Raw genomic sequence first — 16,911 nt, 5'->3', positions numbered from 1 at the left:
ATTAATTTAGCTTATATTATTAATCTTAGTTAAATCTAATAATATAAAACGAATAGCTTTTAATATAATTAATTATATATAAGTAAATATAACTTTAAACCCTTTTTAACTATATATAAAACTTATAATAAGTATATTATATAAGTTATGAATTTTTAAATATAAACAAATTATTTATAAAAAGACTTTTATTATTTATAGAAGATATAATAAATAAACTTAGTAAAATAATTAAAAGAAAAATAAGAAAAAGTTCTCTTCTACATAACTTACAATAAAAAATTAATTTAATTTATTAATAAAACTAAGTTTATAATATTTATAAATTATAAATATATAAGTTATTAAAAATAAAGGTATATTTTAAGAGTAATTATTTAGAAAAGTAGTTTATATTATAAGCTAATATCTTCACGCGCGGCTTATATAATACTATATATCACGTGATAGGTAGTAAGGCTGTAGCTCAGATAGAGGGTATCGCAACATCAGTAGCATATAAATTTTCATCAGCCTCATCTCACTTTAGCTAAAATGACGTTGTCCACAATGCAGCGCTTCATTCGCCGGGGTACTCTGGCTGGATCAGCACAGCTGAGGCCTTTATCGACTCAGAATAGGCTGACGCTGTCCTACGACTTGCATGAGCCAAGCAAAGCAGCCGCTGGGTTGGTTGCCCCTATCATTTTCCTTCATGGCCTCTTTGGGTCCAAGAAGAACAACAGAAGCATCAGCAAGTGAGTCAACCCGCCATGGACGGATCCCGTTTTTCTGACACACTTCCAGAGTACTCGCACGTGATCTTGGAAGACCCGTCTATGCATTGGTAAAGGAACTACTCGCAAGACTTGGCCGCGGTATTGATGATGGTGCCAGGACCTGCGCAACCATGGAGAGTCGCCTCATGACTGGCATCACGACTACGTACACATGGCAGATGATGTCGCGGGTTTCATAGACCAGCATGACCTCCGTCAACCGACCATCATTGGGCATTCGATGTGAGTAAAAGATCACTAGGTTTCAAAGAGATGTCGCGTACTGAGCCATGTCTTCGAAGGGGTGCTAAGGCTGCCATGACACTTGCGTTGGAATCGCCTGATCTCGTCAAGGACATCGTCGCGGTCGACAATGCGCCGGTGGATGCAGTACTGGAAAGTGGTTTTGGGAAGTATATCCAAGGCATGAGAAGGATCGAATCTGCCAATGTCACCAGGCAGGCAGAGGCGGACCAGATTCTCAAAGAGTATGAAAGTGTAAGACTCTCCGTGCCCAAACGCAGCGCACATTTCATTGACTCTGTGACATAAGTCTCTGCCTATTCGTCAATTCCTGCTTGGCAATCTACATCGGCCCCAAGCAGGGAAGCCGGAGCAAAAGTTTCGAGTTCCACTGGACATCATTGGTCGTTCTTTGAACCACATGGGGGACTTCCCATACAAAGATCCGAGCAAGGTTCGTTTCGAGAAGCCTGCTCTTTTTGTCCGCGGAACCAAAAGCAAGTATGTACCGGATGATGTTTTGCCCATCATCGGACAATTCTTCCCCAAGTTTCGGTTGACAGACATCGACGCCGGTCACTGGGTGATATCAGAGAAGCCGGAAGACTTCCGCCAGGGTAAGTTCCCCTTAGTACCGGTCGCGTAGCAAGAACTCACGCATGAGTCGTAGCGGTCGTCGAGTTTCTAAGAGGACCCGAATAGCGGAAGGCGTCATAGAGCGCATGTGCGTGGCCGAGGAGGATAGGGCAGGGTTGTATTCATTCGTAGACAGGCATGGAATAGACAAATATCTAGACACACACTAGGTCCAATTTGACATGCCCCGAATCATGGGATGCAAACTACGTCACCACAAAGACGCTCCTTGTAAACTGAGCTTTCCAGTCACGAGAACCCGCAATGGGCCATGCTTGTTCCAGGAACGAAGTCGCATTGGTGGTACTGCGAGAGTCTGCCCTTGGTCGAAAACGGACTGCAACAAAAACCGTGTCCGTCCATTCCACATACACACATGACGCCTTTTTCTTTTATATCCTCCAGTCGGATCCCGAAACCCAAGTCTTGCCATCATGATTCGGAAGCGAGGCTGCGCACACCCGGCACAGTGTCTTGAAGAATTGACCATTTACCATTTTGAGGTAACCTAGACCCTCAGCCGCCTTAATGCTACGCCATGTGCAACGACCTAAACAATGCCGAGTTTGTTTTCCGGCCGATAGAGCCAGAGTTCCCTGCTGCCGAACCTTCCTCCGTCTAAGTTCTTGCTCCTTAGACTTCTTCAAGAACGCGCTCCTTGAACTCACGCTCAACCTTCTGTCCCTGGTCGTCGGTGCCAGACTCGCCGTGGAGACCCATCAGGGCACCAAGGTCGAACTTGGGCTGCTTGAGGAGCTTGACCTTGCGGATGTGGACCTGAGGACATCGAGTCAGCTCTGAAATTTGCGCGCACCACCACATATGGATCTGAAACGTACGTTCTGGAGGGGGTAGATGCCCTGGGTGGACTTCTCAATCTCACGGCCGATAACCTCGGGGATGAGCTTGGAGGTAAGCTGGGTGAGGGTGCAGGTGGAAGCCTCACGCTGGATGATCTCGGTCATCTTGCGGCGAATGGCACGGATTTGCGAAGAAGCAGCGTATGTCGTCTTCTTGATCTGGTTGGGGCGGCGCTTTGTGAAAGCGATGGCGAAGAGTCTGAGGAGGTAGTCGTCGGTGGTCTTGACAGTGACGTTGGCCTCAATGAGGGTCTGCCACTTGCGGACGAGGGAGCGGAGCTTATCGGAGGTGAAGTCGAGGCCGTGGAAGTTGGTCAGGCAGTTCTTGCCCTGGACCTCGTCGACGCGGAGCTTAACCTTGCGGAAAGCGTGGTCCTCGTCCTTCTGGAGATCCGCCAGAGAGACCTCCAAGATACGGCCCTTCAGGGCATCGTTGGCGTTCTTCAGACCGGTGGTTCTGTTGACCAGGGTCTTGCCGACACTGCAGAAGGAGTCAGCAATCCGCTTGCGAAGTAATCTCCAACCCTGTCTGCGCCCCCTCCATCGACCTCTTCTCGATCGTGTCCTCCGAGTTCGCTGTCGGTCTTCTGTCGCTGCCGGCTATCCGGTTGTTGGAACATCGGGCTGGCAGAACTCACTCTCTGATGTTGAAGGGGGCCGGGGCCTGTCGTGGCATTGTCAGCTACATGTCGCCGAAATTGTGGCTGCGCCGACCCTTACCTTGATCTGGTACCAATCCTTGCGGGAGAAGGGGTCCACGGTCTTCTTCTTGAGACCCTTCTTGCCCTTGGACAATCTCTTGTTCCTAGAGAAAGCAGAATGATTAGCAACTGACGGCGAGAATGCGTACGGCAGCGACACTCGACGGCGCGCGCATCGCTATTTGTCTGCAGGAGTGATGTCGCTTACTTTCCAACAGCCATTTTGGGCGGCTGCTATTTGTCTGGCGGATGAACGTTGAGTAGTTGAAAGATTGGAGGGGTGGTGTTTTCGCTGGTGATAAAATTGAGAGCGCAGGTTGTGTGGCCGAAATTCTTAGCGAGTGTGCCCCGTTCGAATTATGTAATCCAGGCGGCCTGCAACCCCGGGACAGCACTGTGCTTGCCCCTGCCCCAAGAGACACCATACTGGATGAGACCACGCACGGTCCTTCCCGCACTGTAATCACGTGATGCACAAAATCATGAAAAATTTTTGTTCAGTCAGCCCCAAAGACCCACTCCCGGTACAGAGAAAGTACCTACCTACCTTGCGGGGACAGTGCCTCCTTCGGTAGGTAGGTACGTATTGTGCCGGGCAGTGAATGTCACAGCTCAGCCAGGTGTGGCTGCGGCCGCATGAAGAGTGTGGCTGGACGTGGACTATCGGTCGATTGGCGCGCCTCCGCGTTGAGTACAACGTTCAGATGAACATGCTACAATTTGCCTATCATGATCCAACTTCACAATGAAGAATCTCGACTCCCACAATGGCACCAACAGAGGGCATTGATTACCTGACGCCATCCTGCACCCGGGTATCCAGCAGAAAAGTACAATTCTCAAGGCTTCCGCAATTATTTGCTAGCCGCCATCCACCCATCCCTCTTGCAGAAGGTGTGATGTCCATGATCCCTCCTTCACTCTACCCAAGTGGTGTTGTCCGTCCTGTTATGACCGGTGAAGTTGACCTATGGTGTTTCTGTCCTTACTTCCCCACCCAGACCATACAAACGCCTAAGAGGAGCCCCGGTGGCGATTGTCATCTCGCCATCATTCACCTCCTGCCCGTCTTCGTTGCGCATTCGCCGATGCAGCATAAAACCACGATAAAACCCCCTACCTTGTCTTCAGGCTCGTTTTCTTCGGTCGATAAGACAGTTCGCCATTGACATGTAACCACCCTCCGAGGCCATGACATTCCCCGATAGGTCATACGGCTCATGCAGAATCGTGGACAGCCCGTAGGGCGCCGTCATCATCGTCATCATATGCCTTTCGTGAGGCATTCAGAAACGTCTCATTCCTGGGACGGGCGGACATTTTTTAACTCTTTATCGAGTTGCTCAAACATCTTCCTCTTTGCCGTCACTGCGCCGCTCTCCGTCCCAGGCATCGAAATTGGGAAAGCTGAAATAGCCGTTCGAATCTGGACAACGCATGTCGTCAGCAAAGTTAACTCGTTGCTGTCCAACGTCCTGGGACTTCACGGACAAGGATGGTGCTCCCTGTGACCCTGTACGCGGTTGACGGACGCCACGGTCACGTCCTCGGCGCTCAACGATGCCATGGGAGGTGCCGCACCCGACGTGGGTGAGTACTCGGGGGCTGGACCGGAATATACTGCGACGCGATTGAGCAACTCGGTAGCTCTCTGAGTTGACTGCGGACTTGATATGGCACCACGACTGGCATTCGACGTTGTTGTGATGGAAGGCTCAGTTGCACTGGCTCGTAGTAGCCTCGGTCGGCGTCGACGATCTGCTCGAGGCGATGATTCCCTTCTCCTCATGTTGTCATCGTCTCGCAAATCCCGGGCGACGGTCGCCATAGTTGCCAGGTGGATTGTCGTATGATTGAATGGATAAAGAAGGATGCTACCCCGGCTAGGCGTGAATGCTCACGGTTGATTGATCGGTTTTAGCAAAACTACAGTAAGTACGAGCCGGATGGAAATCATATTTGCCTTTGACCCCATCCTCACGCGGATATCATGCACATTATCAACAGCCATCAAGCCCGGCTACCTGGCGGGAGCATCGGTCCACGAGGGGCCGAGCCTGGTCGATGGTTTTCCGCTGACGGGCTAAGCGTGCATTCATTGGGCCACATGGCCGGTGCCTGATGGGACCGGCTCCCAACTATGTGTCTAGAGTTGTATGGGTCGGTGAGCGTCTGTTTGGGCACTTATACGCAAAGGCCATGCATGGCCGACATCACACATGCAGCTACTGTGGGGTGGCTAACCGTTTGGCTGACCAGTTCCCGCCATTTCCCGCCCATTCCCGGGAAGTCGAGTCCAATCCCGGCTGAACACCGCCATTGCACCGCACCGGTCAACGACATGGAACTGGGGAAGCTGGGAGCGGTACATGCGTCGCTGCTCCTTGGCAAGTCTTTTCATACACAATTAACCACACACGCACACGCACACGCACACACACGCACACGCACACATACACATACAGCACATGCGGATCGGGCCAGGCCAGGCCTAGTTTCCTCACGCGCGTTGGTGGTGCGACGACCATGTTACGTGGTTGTAGTGACGTCTCGTGTCAATTAGCTCACCGGGAGATATCTAACCCAATGGCGTCCGTTACTATATATGGGGCCTTCCCGTCCCTAAACCGCCAGCTTGCCAGTACATGCGACGATGCCGCAGCAACATTCCTACCCGACTTCCGCTGCACCCCTCTTCTTCATGCCGCCGACATAACCAGGGGAAAGGGAATGATATATCACCTGCAGGTCCAACATTTACTTGCCCCATCCATCCGGAGACCGGCGATGATGCGGTAGTTACATGGGGAGGGTCAATAACACAGCTGGTCTTTGCTCAGCCTTTGCTCAGCATTGAGGCACCTTTGTTTCCACGCTGCTCCCTTACTCGTTCAACGCACCACCGACCCAAAGTTCTGGATGTGGTGCCTAGTGGTCAATACTGCGGGCATGTCAGCGGTCGATGAATTGTCTCCAGCCTGGGGGAACATACTCTTCCCAGAGCCGACCCTGCACAGCCCTCAGCTCTTCTTCCGTCATACGCTTTCCAGCGGTGAAGTACCCTAGACTCTGATATTAGCACTCAAAATGGTTCGCAGTTTACTTGTGTTGGCTTGCCTGCGGTGATTTTCGCGTCTATCTCGACTCGGGAATCTGCCGGTATCAATTCCTCTGGGAGTTCTACCCGCTCATGGATGGGAATTCTGCAGATACTGTCAGCGAAATCCCATCGACGTTTCTGGACGTGGAACTCATCGCTCACCCTTGTCCCACGATGGCGTCGTGCTTCATGCTGTTGGGAATGACCTGTTAGCGGTACGACGGCTTCGCTGGGAGAAGCCTCTACTCACTTGCTCATGCTGAGCATGCGATCGATCTTGCGGATTCCAAGCCAGTGGAGGATATCCGGCATCAGGGCTTGGAAACGCATGTCCTTGACACCTGCAATGTTCTCGGTTCTCTTGAAGTAGTCTGAAGCCCGGTCTTCACCCCGCTTACGAGCGTTGTACACGACTGTGTTCCCCGTCAGCATCTATCTTACACACGTTCTGCGACAGGTCGGCAGCTGCGCTTAGTTCAATCAGGCACGGGCGCGCAACTCAGGGTACACTCACGGTACTATAGCTCTGTGTCAGCTTTGTTCGCATTGAATGAAGGCACGCTAGTTACTCACCTTGGTGACTTCACCGAGAGCTCTGCCTTCTTTCCTGAAGTATATCACAACGCCGCTACCACCATTCTGCGCTTCCTTGACCGCCTCTTCAATGCCAAAGATGAGATAAGGACGACAGGTGCAGATGTCAGATCCAAAGACATCACTGCCGTTGCACTAAGGTACTGTAAGCGGGGAAGTCATTGCTGGAGTCCATGTTGCAAACCTCATCGTGGATGCGCAATGCCAACCGCACCGACTCGTCTGACATCTTGGCAGGATCACCGAAACAGTACACAGTCAGCCCACCTATCCGGGTCAATAGGTCAGCTCGAAGTCGAAATCTGCTTCAGGCCTGCTCACCGATGGGGGGAAGGAAAACTTTGATGTCTCCGCGGGTGATCAACTGACAATTGAGTCAGCCAAGAGCCCGATTTCTGATGAGCCCACGTTACTTACCTCAGGGTAGCTACCCCCAGTGTGCTCGAACAATGATCGCCTCAAGGCCCCCTCGTCTAGAGGCTAAGTTAGATACTCAATGGTCATTGAGATGGAACTATGACGAACCGATGCCAAATCTCTCGGCAACCCCAGGCAGATACCACACCTAGGTCAATGTTAGCTGCGTCATTTTCGGTCGTCTTAGTGGCGTCGACATACAGGCTCAACAGCAAACTTGGTCACAGCAAGCTCTCCGAGGTTGTTAATACAGACCTTGCCGTCAGGAACGCTAACATCCCAGGTCAGTCAAAGCAAGTTCCATTTCTTGCGTCAAGAAAACTCACAGCCTTCCCGTCCTGACGCTTTCTTCCAGCTCCGGCAGCTGCAGACGTTAGCACATCGATATCATATGCACGTGTGATCGCGAACCTTCATGTGTGCCTTAGTGATGGCGATAGTCGGGCGGATATCAACTTCAACCTCGTATTAGTGCGTGACTGTCTGTGCAGACGATGTCCTCGAGGTTCTCGTACCATTGTCTCTTTCAATCGTATCTTTGAAGAGCCAGGGTGCCAAATGTCCCCAAGGATCCATGGCCACAATCTTCTTAGGGTCTCCCCACTGAGGAAAGGGTCCAATTTTGGCAGCCGGCTCCGTGTTGGTGAAATCGGGTCTGGAATGTGAGCGTTTTGCGAAACGTGCGTGATCCAACAGGGTCTTACCTATGCTCCAGGTTAAGCTGTTTGCTAGCAACAGCCAAAGCATAGTAAATTGAATACGACCCGCCACTGGCAAGAGCTGTGTTAGATACGAAGCATTTGCTGTTCTGCCTGCTGTGCTGTATTCTCAGAGGCGTCAGGTATGTTTAACTTACTGAGCTAAGTTCAATAGGTCAGTCCCTACAAAATCAGAAGCTCACCCAAGCACAAACGGTACTCACCTCCGATGGCTACGGTAATGAAAGCTGATTAGCCGCAACTGCGTGAATAGTATAATGTGGTGTCAAAGATACGAACCGTTACGTCTTCCAATGGTGGATGAAGATCGGGAAACGACAACTGGACCTCGGCGATGAGGCTCTCCCTCGCCCCAAATCAGGGGCAGAGGCTTGATGCCAATCTGCTTTGGGTATGTTCTGTGTGTTGCTTTAGTAGGGGAGCTGAGATCACTTCGAATGCTGCGAGCGGATGGGAGGAAATGAACGGATCAGGAAAAACGGTTCGGCAACGTGAACATACGTTAAAATGATACGGGATGTGAGGCCGGATCGCTGGCTTGGAGACGAAGGAACTGCCGGGGCCTGGAGGGTCAGATCGGATGACTGCTGGTCCGAGCCACCGGCAGCATCGGAGGTGCGGAGTGCTTCGGGGGCTACGCCGATAGCCGGGCTCGGGGCAAGTGCGGCGGCGACATTGGCATCACCAGACAGCTGATGGTATCGCTGGGTCAATGAATCGACGGCAGCTACAAGGTCCGACTGGGTTTGCTGGATGGAGCGCAGGGAGCCGAGCACCTGGGCCAAGGCCTCCTCGGGGGGGCTTCCAGTACTCATCACTGCCTAAGTTTGAAGATGAGGTTCACGGCACAATACAGGTCGGAAGTGAAAGCAGCTGGGGCTTGACGTGGTCAGTAGCAGGTGGGTGGTGATGCGAGGGTTACAGGAGGGAGGCCACAAGGATTGTGAAGCTGGCGAAAAAAGAGGGCGAGGAGGCGGTAGAAAAGAGGATGAAAGGAAGGAAAGGAGGAGGATAGGGACAAAACCCGCGAAAGTAAGACAAGATGAAGCAAGTCTGGGGCCAGGGGTAAGTTCAGACGGCGGAGTTTAGACGACAAGTAGTTGCCGGAAGCTGGGAGGTTGGAGCTTCTTAAGAAGGACGAGACAAGACGGTGACCACCGATGGCTGGTCCACAGTCGTCTAGGGTAGCAGTTCAACAGATGACTAAATCGGATGAAGAGAGGATTAACTATGTAGCAAACAGATGTAAGGGATGGCAGAATGCGAGGGGCTAAGGCGTTACTGCGATACGCATCTGAATCTAAGGTGACCCTAGGTACCTCGAGCATAGGATCACTGCCTGAGCGAGGCCTTGTGACCTCTCGGAAGGCGCCGCGCATGCACCTCGACCTCCCGCTGCTGGTGGTGCAGTACAGACGCGGTTGGAACTTGCACATGCACCTCCTGGCTTTCCTTCTGGGGCTTGAGCGTGCGGCCATCATCTTACTTCATGCACTTCGCAGGTCCCAGGCTCATGCTTCGGCCTCTTTCAAGTACCTCCAAAGGCTGTGCATGCCCGTATCCAGCTCTCACTTACCCATGGCAGGATAATGTAGCTGGCTGACAGGAATGATGTCGTACCTAACATGCCTTACGACGTGGTCAATCGCACGGCTGGGAGCACCAGTGTCTACCTCAGGATGGAATGGTTGACAACAGATGCGGGGCCGTCCGTACCTCATGTAACGTGGAGGAAGAGATAGGTAGGATATGTGTTAGGTATGCGGCGGCAAGCGCCAAAGATAAGGGTGCACCCGACGAGATCCCCGGCAGGTGCCTTCAGATGTCTGGTGGGCTGTCTCTGCCCCTGCGTTTCCCCGCAGTAGCGGGCGTGGAGCTGACCTAACCTTAGGTGGGTACCTAGCACCCTACCTAGGTAGGTAGACACACCAAGGCGGCTATCTGCCTTCGATACTACAATTAATAGGTATATACGAATAGATGGATAGCAGATCTGCGGATGAGACTGGCTACCCTACCTAGTGAGAATGAGATCACACCATTATTGAGCGGCAGATATATAATTAACACGCCTTCTGCAGTATATGGTGTGAACTGCTACCTGCTGCCGGACTTTGATCTCTGAGGCTAACTGGACCTTGTTTTCGGCTGGGCGCCGCGGGGCTCAATGAGGGCCATTAGGCGACGCCCCCCCCCCCCCCCCCCCCCCCCCTAAAGATGTGAACTCAACACCTACACTACGTGCGTTGTAGTACGAGGGAAATGCCAAGGGCATCTTCTTTACGCTTCCTCTAAGGATGCTGAGCAGCCTACTCAGACTGTAGGCTCGCTCAAGGCTTTGTGCCGTTGGGTAACTGGTTCGATCTAGGTAGAGACGTAGACTACCTTAGGTAGATACCCAGGTAGGCATCGTGATGAAATGTCGCTTGCCTCAATAAGCCTGGCAGCACCAGCACCAGCCAGCGCCCATGCAGCTGCCTCTGGCTTTCCTCGAGGTAAGGTTCCTACGTTACGTAAAACGGGTACACCGGCTACTTATTAGGTAAGCCGCTTTCAGTTCATCGTCCCCTGCCGTTGATACCCCGCTTCCCCGATAAGCCACGGGGTTGATTCTTTCTGCCGTGTGATAAGAGCTTTCAAGCTGACCGCAATTGCTAAAACGGGTCCACTACGTCTGCCCGCCTTGCGCCGCGCATCCTTCGAAATCCTAGCATTGATCGCGTTCACACGCTGCACCTCCGTCCTCGCATGCCACACTTCCCCAAGACCCTGCTTTGCTGGTGATCGCTGTTCCGTCTGGCAACCGCGCAGCTCTCATTTTTCACCGCCTCCTCCGTCAGGCTTATAGCACATCTAACGACTGTCATCCAACGCGCTGGGCGCGCTCTTATTGGCCATACAAGACTTTCGGCACCATGGGAAAGCGCAAGAGTTCGTCGAAGCCTCAGGGCCCCAAGAAGGTTCGTCCACATGGCCTCGAATGCGAATTGCCAAATGCTGACCCCCAAACACAGAAGGATCCCCTCCCAACCAAATTCACATGTCTTTTCTGCAACCACGAGGACTCCGTAGCTGTTAAGCTGGATAAGAAGGCGGGTGTCGGTTCGCTGGACTGCAGAGTGTGCGGTCAGATGTTTCAATGCAGCATCAACTGTAAGCTCTCTTGTTCAAACATGTCTCTCGCTCGCTTGTGCTAAATCATATTCAGACCTCTCGGCTGCCGTCGATGTATACGGTGAATGGGTAGACGCCGCAGGTGGGCCCCCCCCCCCCTTTGTTGGAGAGCAGATTCACAAGTACGATGGTCGTTATTGACACACGAATAGATGCGGTTGCCAAAGAAGCACCAGCCGGTGGAAGTGGCCTGAACAAGACTTCTGGTGCCCGGCGCGCACCTCCGAGCCGACCGGTGAACGACGACGACGATGATGACAGAAGATACGGAGGCGAGGGCATTGATGCAGATGACGATGATTACTAGAGGAGGCAAAGATACCGTGAGACACGCGTTGAGTGTCGCATACCATCCACACCTTCAGCCCAGGCACACCCATACTGACTACGGTCTGGAGGGCTATTGGTTAGAGCGGCCCAGAGCATCGAAGCTCCGAAGACGCACGATAACCCTGTTTGTCCGAACCGCGCACCTTTAGACGGTGTAAAAGCGGTCGCCGAAGTCGCCAAGGCCGGGAATGATGTAGCTGTGATAGCGAGTTAGCAATCGCAACGATGGCATCGTGAGATACACAGGTACCGACTTTTTTTCATCCAAACCCTGTAAAGAATAATGTTAGATGCCAGTACCTAAGGACATAGAATGTAGGGCAATGGGCATCTTACCTGGTCCACGAATGCAGTGACCACTCTGAGCTTTGGGAATTTTGATGTGAAGTTCTTAATGCCTTCAGGACTCGCGATCAGATTAAGGAAAAGGATCCGGTCTTCTGGGACACCTCTAGCTTTGAGAACCTGAACAGCCATGATGGCCGATCCACCTGTTTAGCGTGGACGTTATTAGCGATTCCACGCGCTCATGATGATACGATTGAGTAAAAGTGCGGAATTGCTCAAGTATTGAACATCGAAGTCTCCTTCATACATACCTGTGGCAAACATGGGGTCCAGCAACAAAACCCAGCGCTGGGCAATGTCTTCCGGAAGCTTGTCGTAGAACAGTTTCGGCTGAGCCGTCTCCTCATCTCGTTGAATCAGGATCTTGCCAATTCTTACGGACCTACAACAGTCCCGCAAGCCTTGCTCCATGGCCTCGCCAGCACGCATGATGGACACGCCACAGATCTTGCCCTGAAACATGAGACCCGAGTAGGTCCGGCCGACAGGCGTCGTCACATCATGTTCAACTGTGGGCAAGTGATTTAAGCCCTCCTCAACCAGCAGTCGAATTATGCGATTGGAGTAGAAAATGAAGTCACCACGCTCGGTGTTCTTATCCCGAATGATACTACAAGAAGTGTTAATAGGTGGTTCGTGAAACTTGGGCAAACCTGTCTGGTGGGGGGCACTATGCGCTTCGCCTAATCACAGCGGCGTTCAGCTAGATTACCGGGTAAGACATTCGACTCACGTTAGAAGTGCAATTAGCTGAGGTGTCTGGGGGAGGATGATGACATTGTCCAAGTTCATCTCAGTTGAGACGGTCGCCGAAGGCTTTTGGCTCTCGGAGCGATACAACGGTCCGACGCACTGGGTCGGGCCACTGACGTCGGTGACCTTCGAATCTTGGCTGGCCATTTCGAAAAGCAGCTGTCGCTGGCTTGGTTTGACCTTGTTATCCTTTTTTTTTGTTAAAAGGAAAAAAAAGGGGCAGGCAGGAAAGCGATGATTGCTGAGCCAGGTGACCAGGCAAAAATGGGTGAATGAGGGGTTGATGGGTTTGGTTGGGAGTTCGTCCAAAGCTTGGACGGTTCGATTTAGAGACGTGAGCTAAAGCCAGTCTCTAAGTAAGGAGCTGCAATCGTCTGCTAGACTGGAATGCGAACTGCAGAGCCCCGACGTAATATTGGCACGGAAGCCGAAAGGGTTGGAATGAGAAGTGTCACGAGACACAATGGAGCTCGCCGTCCGCCGCCGCCAGAATCCTGCTGAGAGGCGCTCAGCTTTAGGGTAAAGAGGCGGAAGCAGACTTACAGGGACACTAACGCAACGCGAATTGCGGATACCTTAATGCAGGGCCGGGGAGGGGCAGTCAAGGGATCAATCACTGCCAGTTCTCGCCTTGGGTTTTTAGGTAAGGTGATAAACGAGGCACTGTGAAGAGATAAGGGACGTGTGGGATTGTTGGATGGATCAAGCAGTTAAGTACCATTTTCGTTTCCCAAGCACCGCGTTATCGGGCTGTTTTTCTTTATATGCCTATCTGTACAAAGGTACATGCCCTTCCTGTCTCTTTAGATATTATCCTCTTCTTTCTGTCTTCCTCTATCTCTTTTGCTTCTTATTTTCACCTGTGTAAACGAGACACTCATCATGTAGGGAACTCGAGAATGGAGCATGATGTACATACTTCTTATTAAGTGGTCGCAGCTTCAGTAATTTACTTAATGGATATCGCACAACCGGGGCATTGATGCAGTGGACGCAAATGGCAGAGGAGAAGGCGGTACGTACCCTCATCGGTAAGGTGCCATGCGCCTGCGCAAGGCGTAGAAGGTCAGACCAGGAGAGAAAAGCATCTGCCGTCCCCCATGCGCGCGATCTGTGATCAAGGAACAAAACAGCAAAAGGTAACCTTGCTTTCGAAAACAACTGTGTCTCTTGCAAGGTGCGAAAATATCTGCAGAACCTCGCCACCAATAACCAACTGTCGCGATCAATCACTTCCATCGCACCGCTATCGCCATTACCTTTAGCCGCAGGCGCGCTCTTGAGTGTTCCTTTCCCAAGGCCCCGACTAGACATATTCGCGCCTCTTCACGCCTCGAACGTTCTACCACAACGTGCCCTGTAGCATCTGTTGTGCATTTCGGAGCACTTGACGCCGGCTTTGCTTTTCCTTCGGCTCAGAGCTCTTCGCCAGCTACGATTCACACTAGCTTGCGTTTGACGGCGCATTATTTTGACAGCAGCCGACCGCGAAAGCACGATACCCACGCCCGTTCGAACTTGAGTCGCCGTCGCATCAATCGGCAGTCAACCTTCCCCTCCATTCCTACTCCTCTGCCGCCCTCTCTCTCCTGCATGGAGCGTGTTGCTCACCAAAAGGTGCAACGGGATTGCTAGCCCTTCCATAACGCGTCGCAGCGTCGCATACTCTTTGTTGGTATAGATTTCCACACAATATGGCTACTCAAGATGGGCCCAGCGTTCCTCGGAAGAAGACCACGACTTACGGCAAGACCTCGCGCAAACGACCTATACACGCGTTTCTTGAACTGTCGAATAGCTCGCAACGTGCCAGCAGTGATGGAAAAGACACCCCCACGCAGCGTATTCCCACAGACCCGAACCGAGACCCCTATGATATGTCCGATGACGAGCCTACGCACCTGCCACCATCCCTCTCTCGACGCGCCGCAGCGCAGCTGGACCAGTTAACCAACATAACTCCGGATGCTCCCGCAAACTTCAAGAAGAGGAAAGTACCAACAGCCGGTACTACCAAGGCCGACCGCAGGCCCGGTAGTCACCCCGTTCCGCATGCTGCGCAATCAACACTGCCCTCTCATCCACGCCGTATCAAGTCGCCTTTCGACCCGAGCAGCGCAACATCCCTCCGCCTCGCGAAGCATGAATCGAAGCCGTCATCGTCTAAGCCTGCGCCTAAGGCGAGATCCATACCCATACCGGGACCTACGCCGAACCTTGAGCCAGAAAAGTCTGTACGTCACCAGCAGGGTGAGGCGTCTCTTTTCGATGCTCAGGCCGCAGTCGAAAGCAACATCCGGCAGAAGAGCGAAGTTAGTTCGCAGATACGGCACAAAACACCAGCGCGCTCCCCTCTGATAGAACCCAGATTCATACGGGCGGCTTCGATGGCAGTCGAGTCTTCTATCCCAAAGCAGAAACGCCTAAACGTGGCAAGGCGCGTACGGTTGATCGACCAACTGGCAGCACAGAATGATGAAGATAGTTCTGACTACGAGTCTGACGCGTCTGATATGACGGAGGGGGGCATTGTAGAGATGGCCAAGAGCCAAAGTTCGCTTTCTACGCCGATGAGGCCCACAGACGCAGCGATGACACCAAGGCCGTCGACGCGACCAAAACCGCTTTCGAGTCAAAGAAAATTCCGGTCGACGTACGGAGAGCAGAGGACACTCAAGGCAGATGAGTCCGGCGGAGACAGTCTTGGAAGCCAAATGAGTCTGGGTGTTGATAGTCAGCTTGACGTGTCGCCTCCTCCAATGTCTAAGCTGGCTTCATTCTCCTTTGAGGATGAGGAAATGGAGGAGGTTCCGTCATCCAAAGGCGGCGGCATTATTGACATCCATGCTCTCAGGCAGGCCGGTGCCAATCATCGGTTCGCAGACAGTATGGCTGATCTCCTGGATAGAGTAGGAACTCCTCAGCCGCCAAAGTCGCAGTCTTCTCGCTCAAGACGTACGGCGCTACTAGAGCTGGCCACCAAACTCCGGGACAAGACATTCGTACGCCAATTCCGAGACCAAGGTGCCAAGGATGCCTTATTCCGGGCAATTGGTACTGAGGAGGATGTTATCAGTGGATTTATCCTCTTGTCCGTCCTTCTGGTGCTCTTCACGTCATATTCGGTTCCTCACCTAGTTCCACAGCTCCAGTCTGAAGGCATCGCGCAACTGGCGTCTACGATGTTTGACGAGGACGAGGACATCATTAGCCTTGCTAGTCAGCGGAAGTCAAATCTCTCCAAGAACGGGCAAGGTTCTTTGGCCATGCTGCGATTGACTTTGGAAAGGTTGGAGGTTTGGAAAGGCTCGCCCCCGAGGAACTTGTCGCCAAGAATATTGGCTCTCAAAGTCCTGTCCTTGTTATGCAAAGACAATGATGGTCTGGCTACGAGGGCCATCCTCGCAAGCTTGACGGATCGTTTGTTTGGGTTTGTCAAGAAAGGCTGGGAACACAGTCGTGCTCAGGGAATGGGAACTACCGAAGGTGGGATCGCGCTGTCCCTTTTGGAGGGGTGCTCGATTATGGCCATGCAGTCCGAGGCTGGCCCCCAATGGACCAAACGCTACTTGCCCATCCTCGCAGACATCCTCACGGCAGCCATGTCTCGGCCAATGGCAGAGTTCGGTGAATTCGAGTCCACAACGCTGAAACTAGCTCTGAACACAACGAATAACAACCCGACCGCAGCTGGCGCATTTAGCAGGGGTGAACTCTTTCGAGAGCTGGCTGCCACCAGTCTCGCAGCGTTTGAGTTGCTAGAGCAGTCCATCCGCAACGGGGCCTTTTCTAAAGATATTTACGAGATTCTCATGCTAATGCTTGGGGTCATGATTAATACCTCTGAGCATTGCCCCTCGACCCGCCAGTCCGTTGATGCTTGGCAAGGTGATGATGGATCACCCCTGGAAAAGCTAATGGAGGTTTATCTAGATAACCGAGAATCAGCTGTCATGGTGAGTTAACTGCCCAATGAAGACTAAGGGTTCAATGAGACTGACAATAAAATAATAGGCCGACTCTGTGGAAAAGACATCAGTGGCCGTAGCCCATGGCTATTTGGCCATTCTTCTGGGCTACCTTTGTCTGGGATCTCAGGTTCGGCGACGGTTGGAAGAGAAAAGCCAACGGAGGGGCATCAAGTATCTACTTGATTCGATCCAAGAGTTTATGGCCTTGCACGCAAAGGTTGACACAGACGAGCTGACGACGAGCCTACAAAACCTAGTCAACGAGCTGAGGCAGAAGGGCAGGGTACCCGCATGACAAACTCGACCG

General features: G+C 52.3%; 6 protein-coding genes across 6 annotated transcripts; 3 read left to right on the top strand and 3 right to left on the bottom strand.

Annotated features, from left to right (window-relative positions):
- Window positions 1-549: 549 nt before the first annotated feature.
- CGCA056_v004933 (Abhydrolase domain-containing protein) lies at window positions 550-1,703 on the top strand (the record flags this gene model as incomplete). Its single annotated transcript, XM_037320188.1, has 6 exons — window positions 550-737; window positions 787-826; window positions 877-1,001; window positions 1,061-1,256; window positions 1,312-1,618; window positions 1,672-1,703. 6 exons carry the CDS (start codon window positions 550-552, stop codon window positions 1,701-1,703), a joined length of 888 nt encoding a protein of 295 aa, XP_037181332.1.
- A 567-nt stretch (window positions 1,704-2,270) lies between these two features.
- Window positions 2,271-3,420, bottom strand: RPS1 (40S ribosomal protein S1; the record flags this gene model as incomplete). Its single annotated transcript, XM_037320187.1, has 5 exons — window positions 2,271-2,414; window positions 2,477-2,978; window positions 3,136-3,161; window positions 3,218-3,302; window positions 3,407-3,420. 5 exons carry the CDS (start codon window positions 3,418-3,420, stop codon window positions 2,271-2,273), a joined length of 771 nt encoding a protein of 256 aa, XP_037181784.1.
- A 2,706-nt stretch (window positions 3,421-6,126) lies between these two features.
- On the bottom strand, window positions 6,127-8,843 carry URC1 (putative GTP cyclohydrolase URC1; the record flags this gene model as incomplete). The annotated part of the gene is made up of 17 exons (XM_037320186.1): window positions 6,127-6,139; window positions 6,191-6,267; window positions 6,302-6,401; window positions 6,461-6,490; window positions 6,549-6,711; window positions 6,807-6,816; window positions 6,872-7,027; window positions 7,077-7,159; window positions 7,214-7,256; window positions 7,310-7,365; window positions 7,418-7,457; window positions 7,511-7,580; window positions 7,636-7,673; window positions 7,721-7,764; window positions 7,825-7,964; window positions 8,014-8,079; window positions 8,530-8,843. 17 exons carry the CDS (start codon window positions 8,841-8,843, stop codon window positions 6,127-6,129), a joined length of 1,443 nt encoding a protein of 480 aa, XP_037181334.1.
- A 2,100-nt stretch (window positions 8,844-10,943) lies between these two features.
- On the top strand, window positions 10,944-11,509 carry CGCA056_v004930 (Transcription elongation factor 1-like protein; the record flags this gene model as incomplete). The annotated part of the gene is made up of 4 exons (XM_037320185.1): window positions 10,944-10,988; window positions 11,043-11,181; window positions 11,237-11,284; window positions 11,355-11,509. The coding sequence occupies 4 exons, from the start codon at window positions 10,944-10,946 to the stop codon at window positions 11,507-11,509; spliced, it is 387 nt and encodes a 128-aa protein (XP_037181335.1).
- Window positions 11,510-11,677: 168 nt separating this feature from the next.
- Window positions 11,678-12,780, bottom strand: FUR1 (Uracil phosphoribosyltransferase; the record flags this gene model as incomplete). The annotated part of the gene is made up of 5 exons (XM_037320184.1): window positions 11,678-11,729; window positions 11,787-11,803; window positions 11,869-12,023; window positions 12,132-12,490; window positions 12,614-12,780. The coding sequence occupies 5 exons, from the start codon at window positions 12,778-12,780 to the stop codon at window positions 11,678-11,680; spliced, it is 750 nt and encodes a 249-aa protein (XP_037182335.1).
- A 1,547-nt stretch (window positions 12,781-14,327) lies between these two features.
- Window positions 14,328-16,899, top strand: CGCA056_v004928 (uncharacterized protein; the record flags this gene model as incomplete). Its single annotated transcript, XM_037320183.1, has 2 exons — window positions 14,328-16,589; window positions 16,648-16,899. The coding sequence occupies 2 exons, from the start codon at window positions 14,328-14,330 to the stop codon at window positions 16,897-16,899; spliced, it is 2,514 nt and encodes an 837-aa protein (XP_037182334.1).
- Between the last annotated feature and the right edge of the window lie 12 nt (window positions 16,900-16,911).

The sequence above is a fragment of the Colletotrichum aenigma genome, assembly GCF_013390185.1.
Source record: "Colletotrichum aenigma strain Cg56 chromosome Unknown KSG_Cg56_contig03, whole genome shotgun sequence".
In the NCBI taxonomy this organism is placed as follows: domain Eukaryota; kingdom Fungi; phylum Ascomycota; class Sordariomycetes; order Glomerellales; family Glomerellaceae; genus Colletotrichum; species Colletotrichum aenigma.
This window is presented reverse-complemented; position numbering and strand designations above follow the sequence as displayed.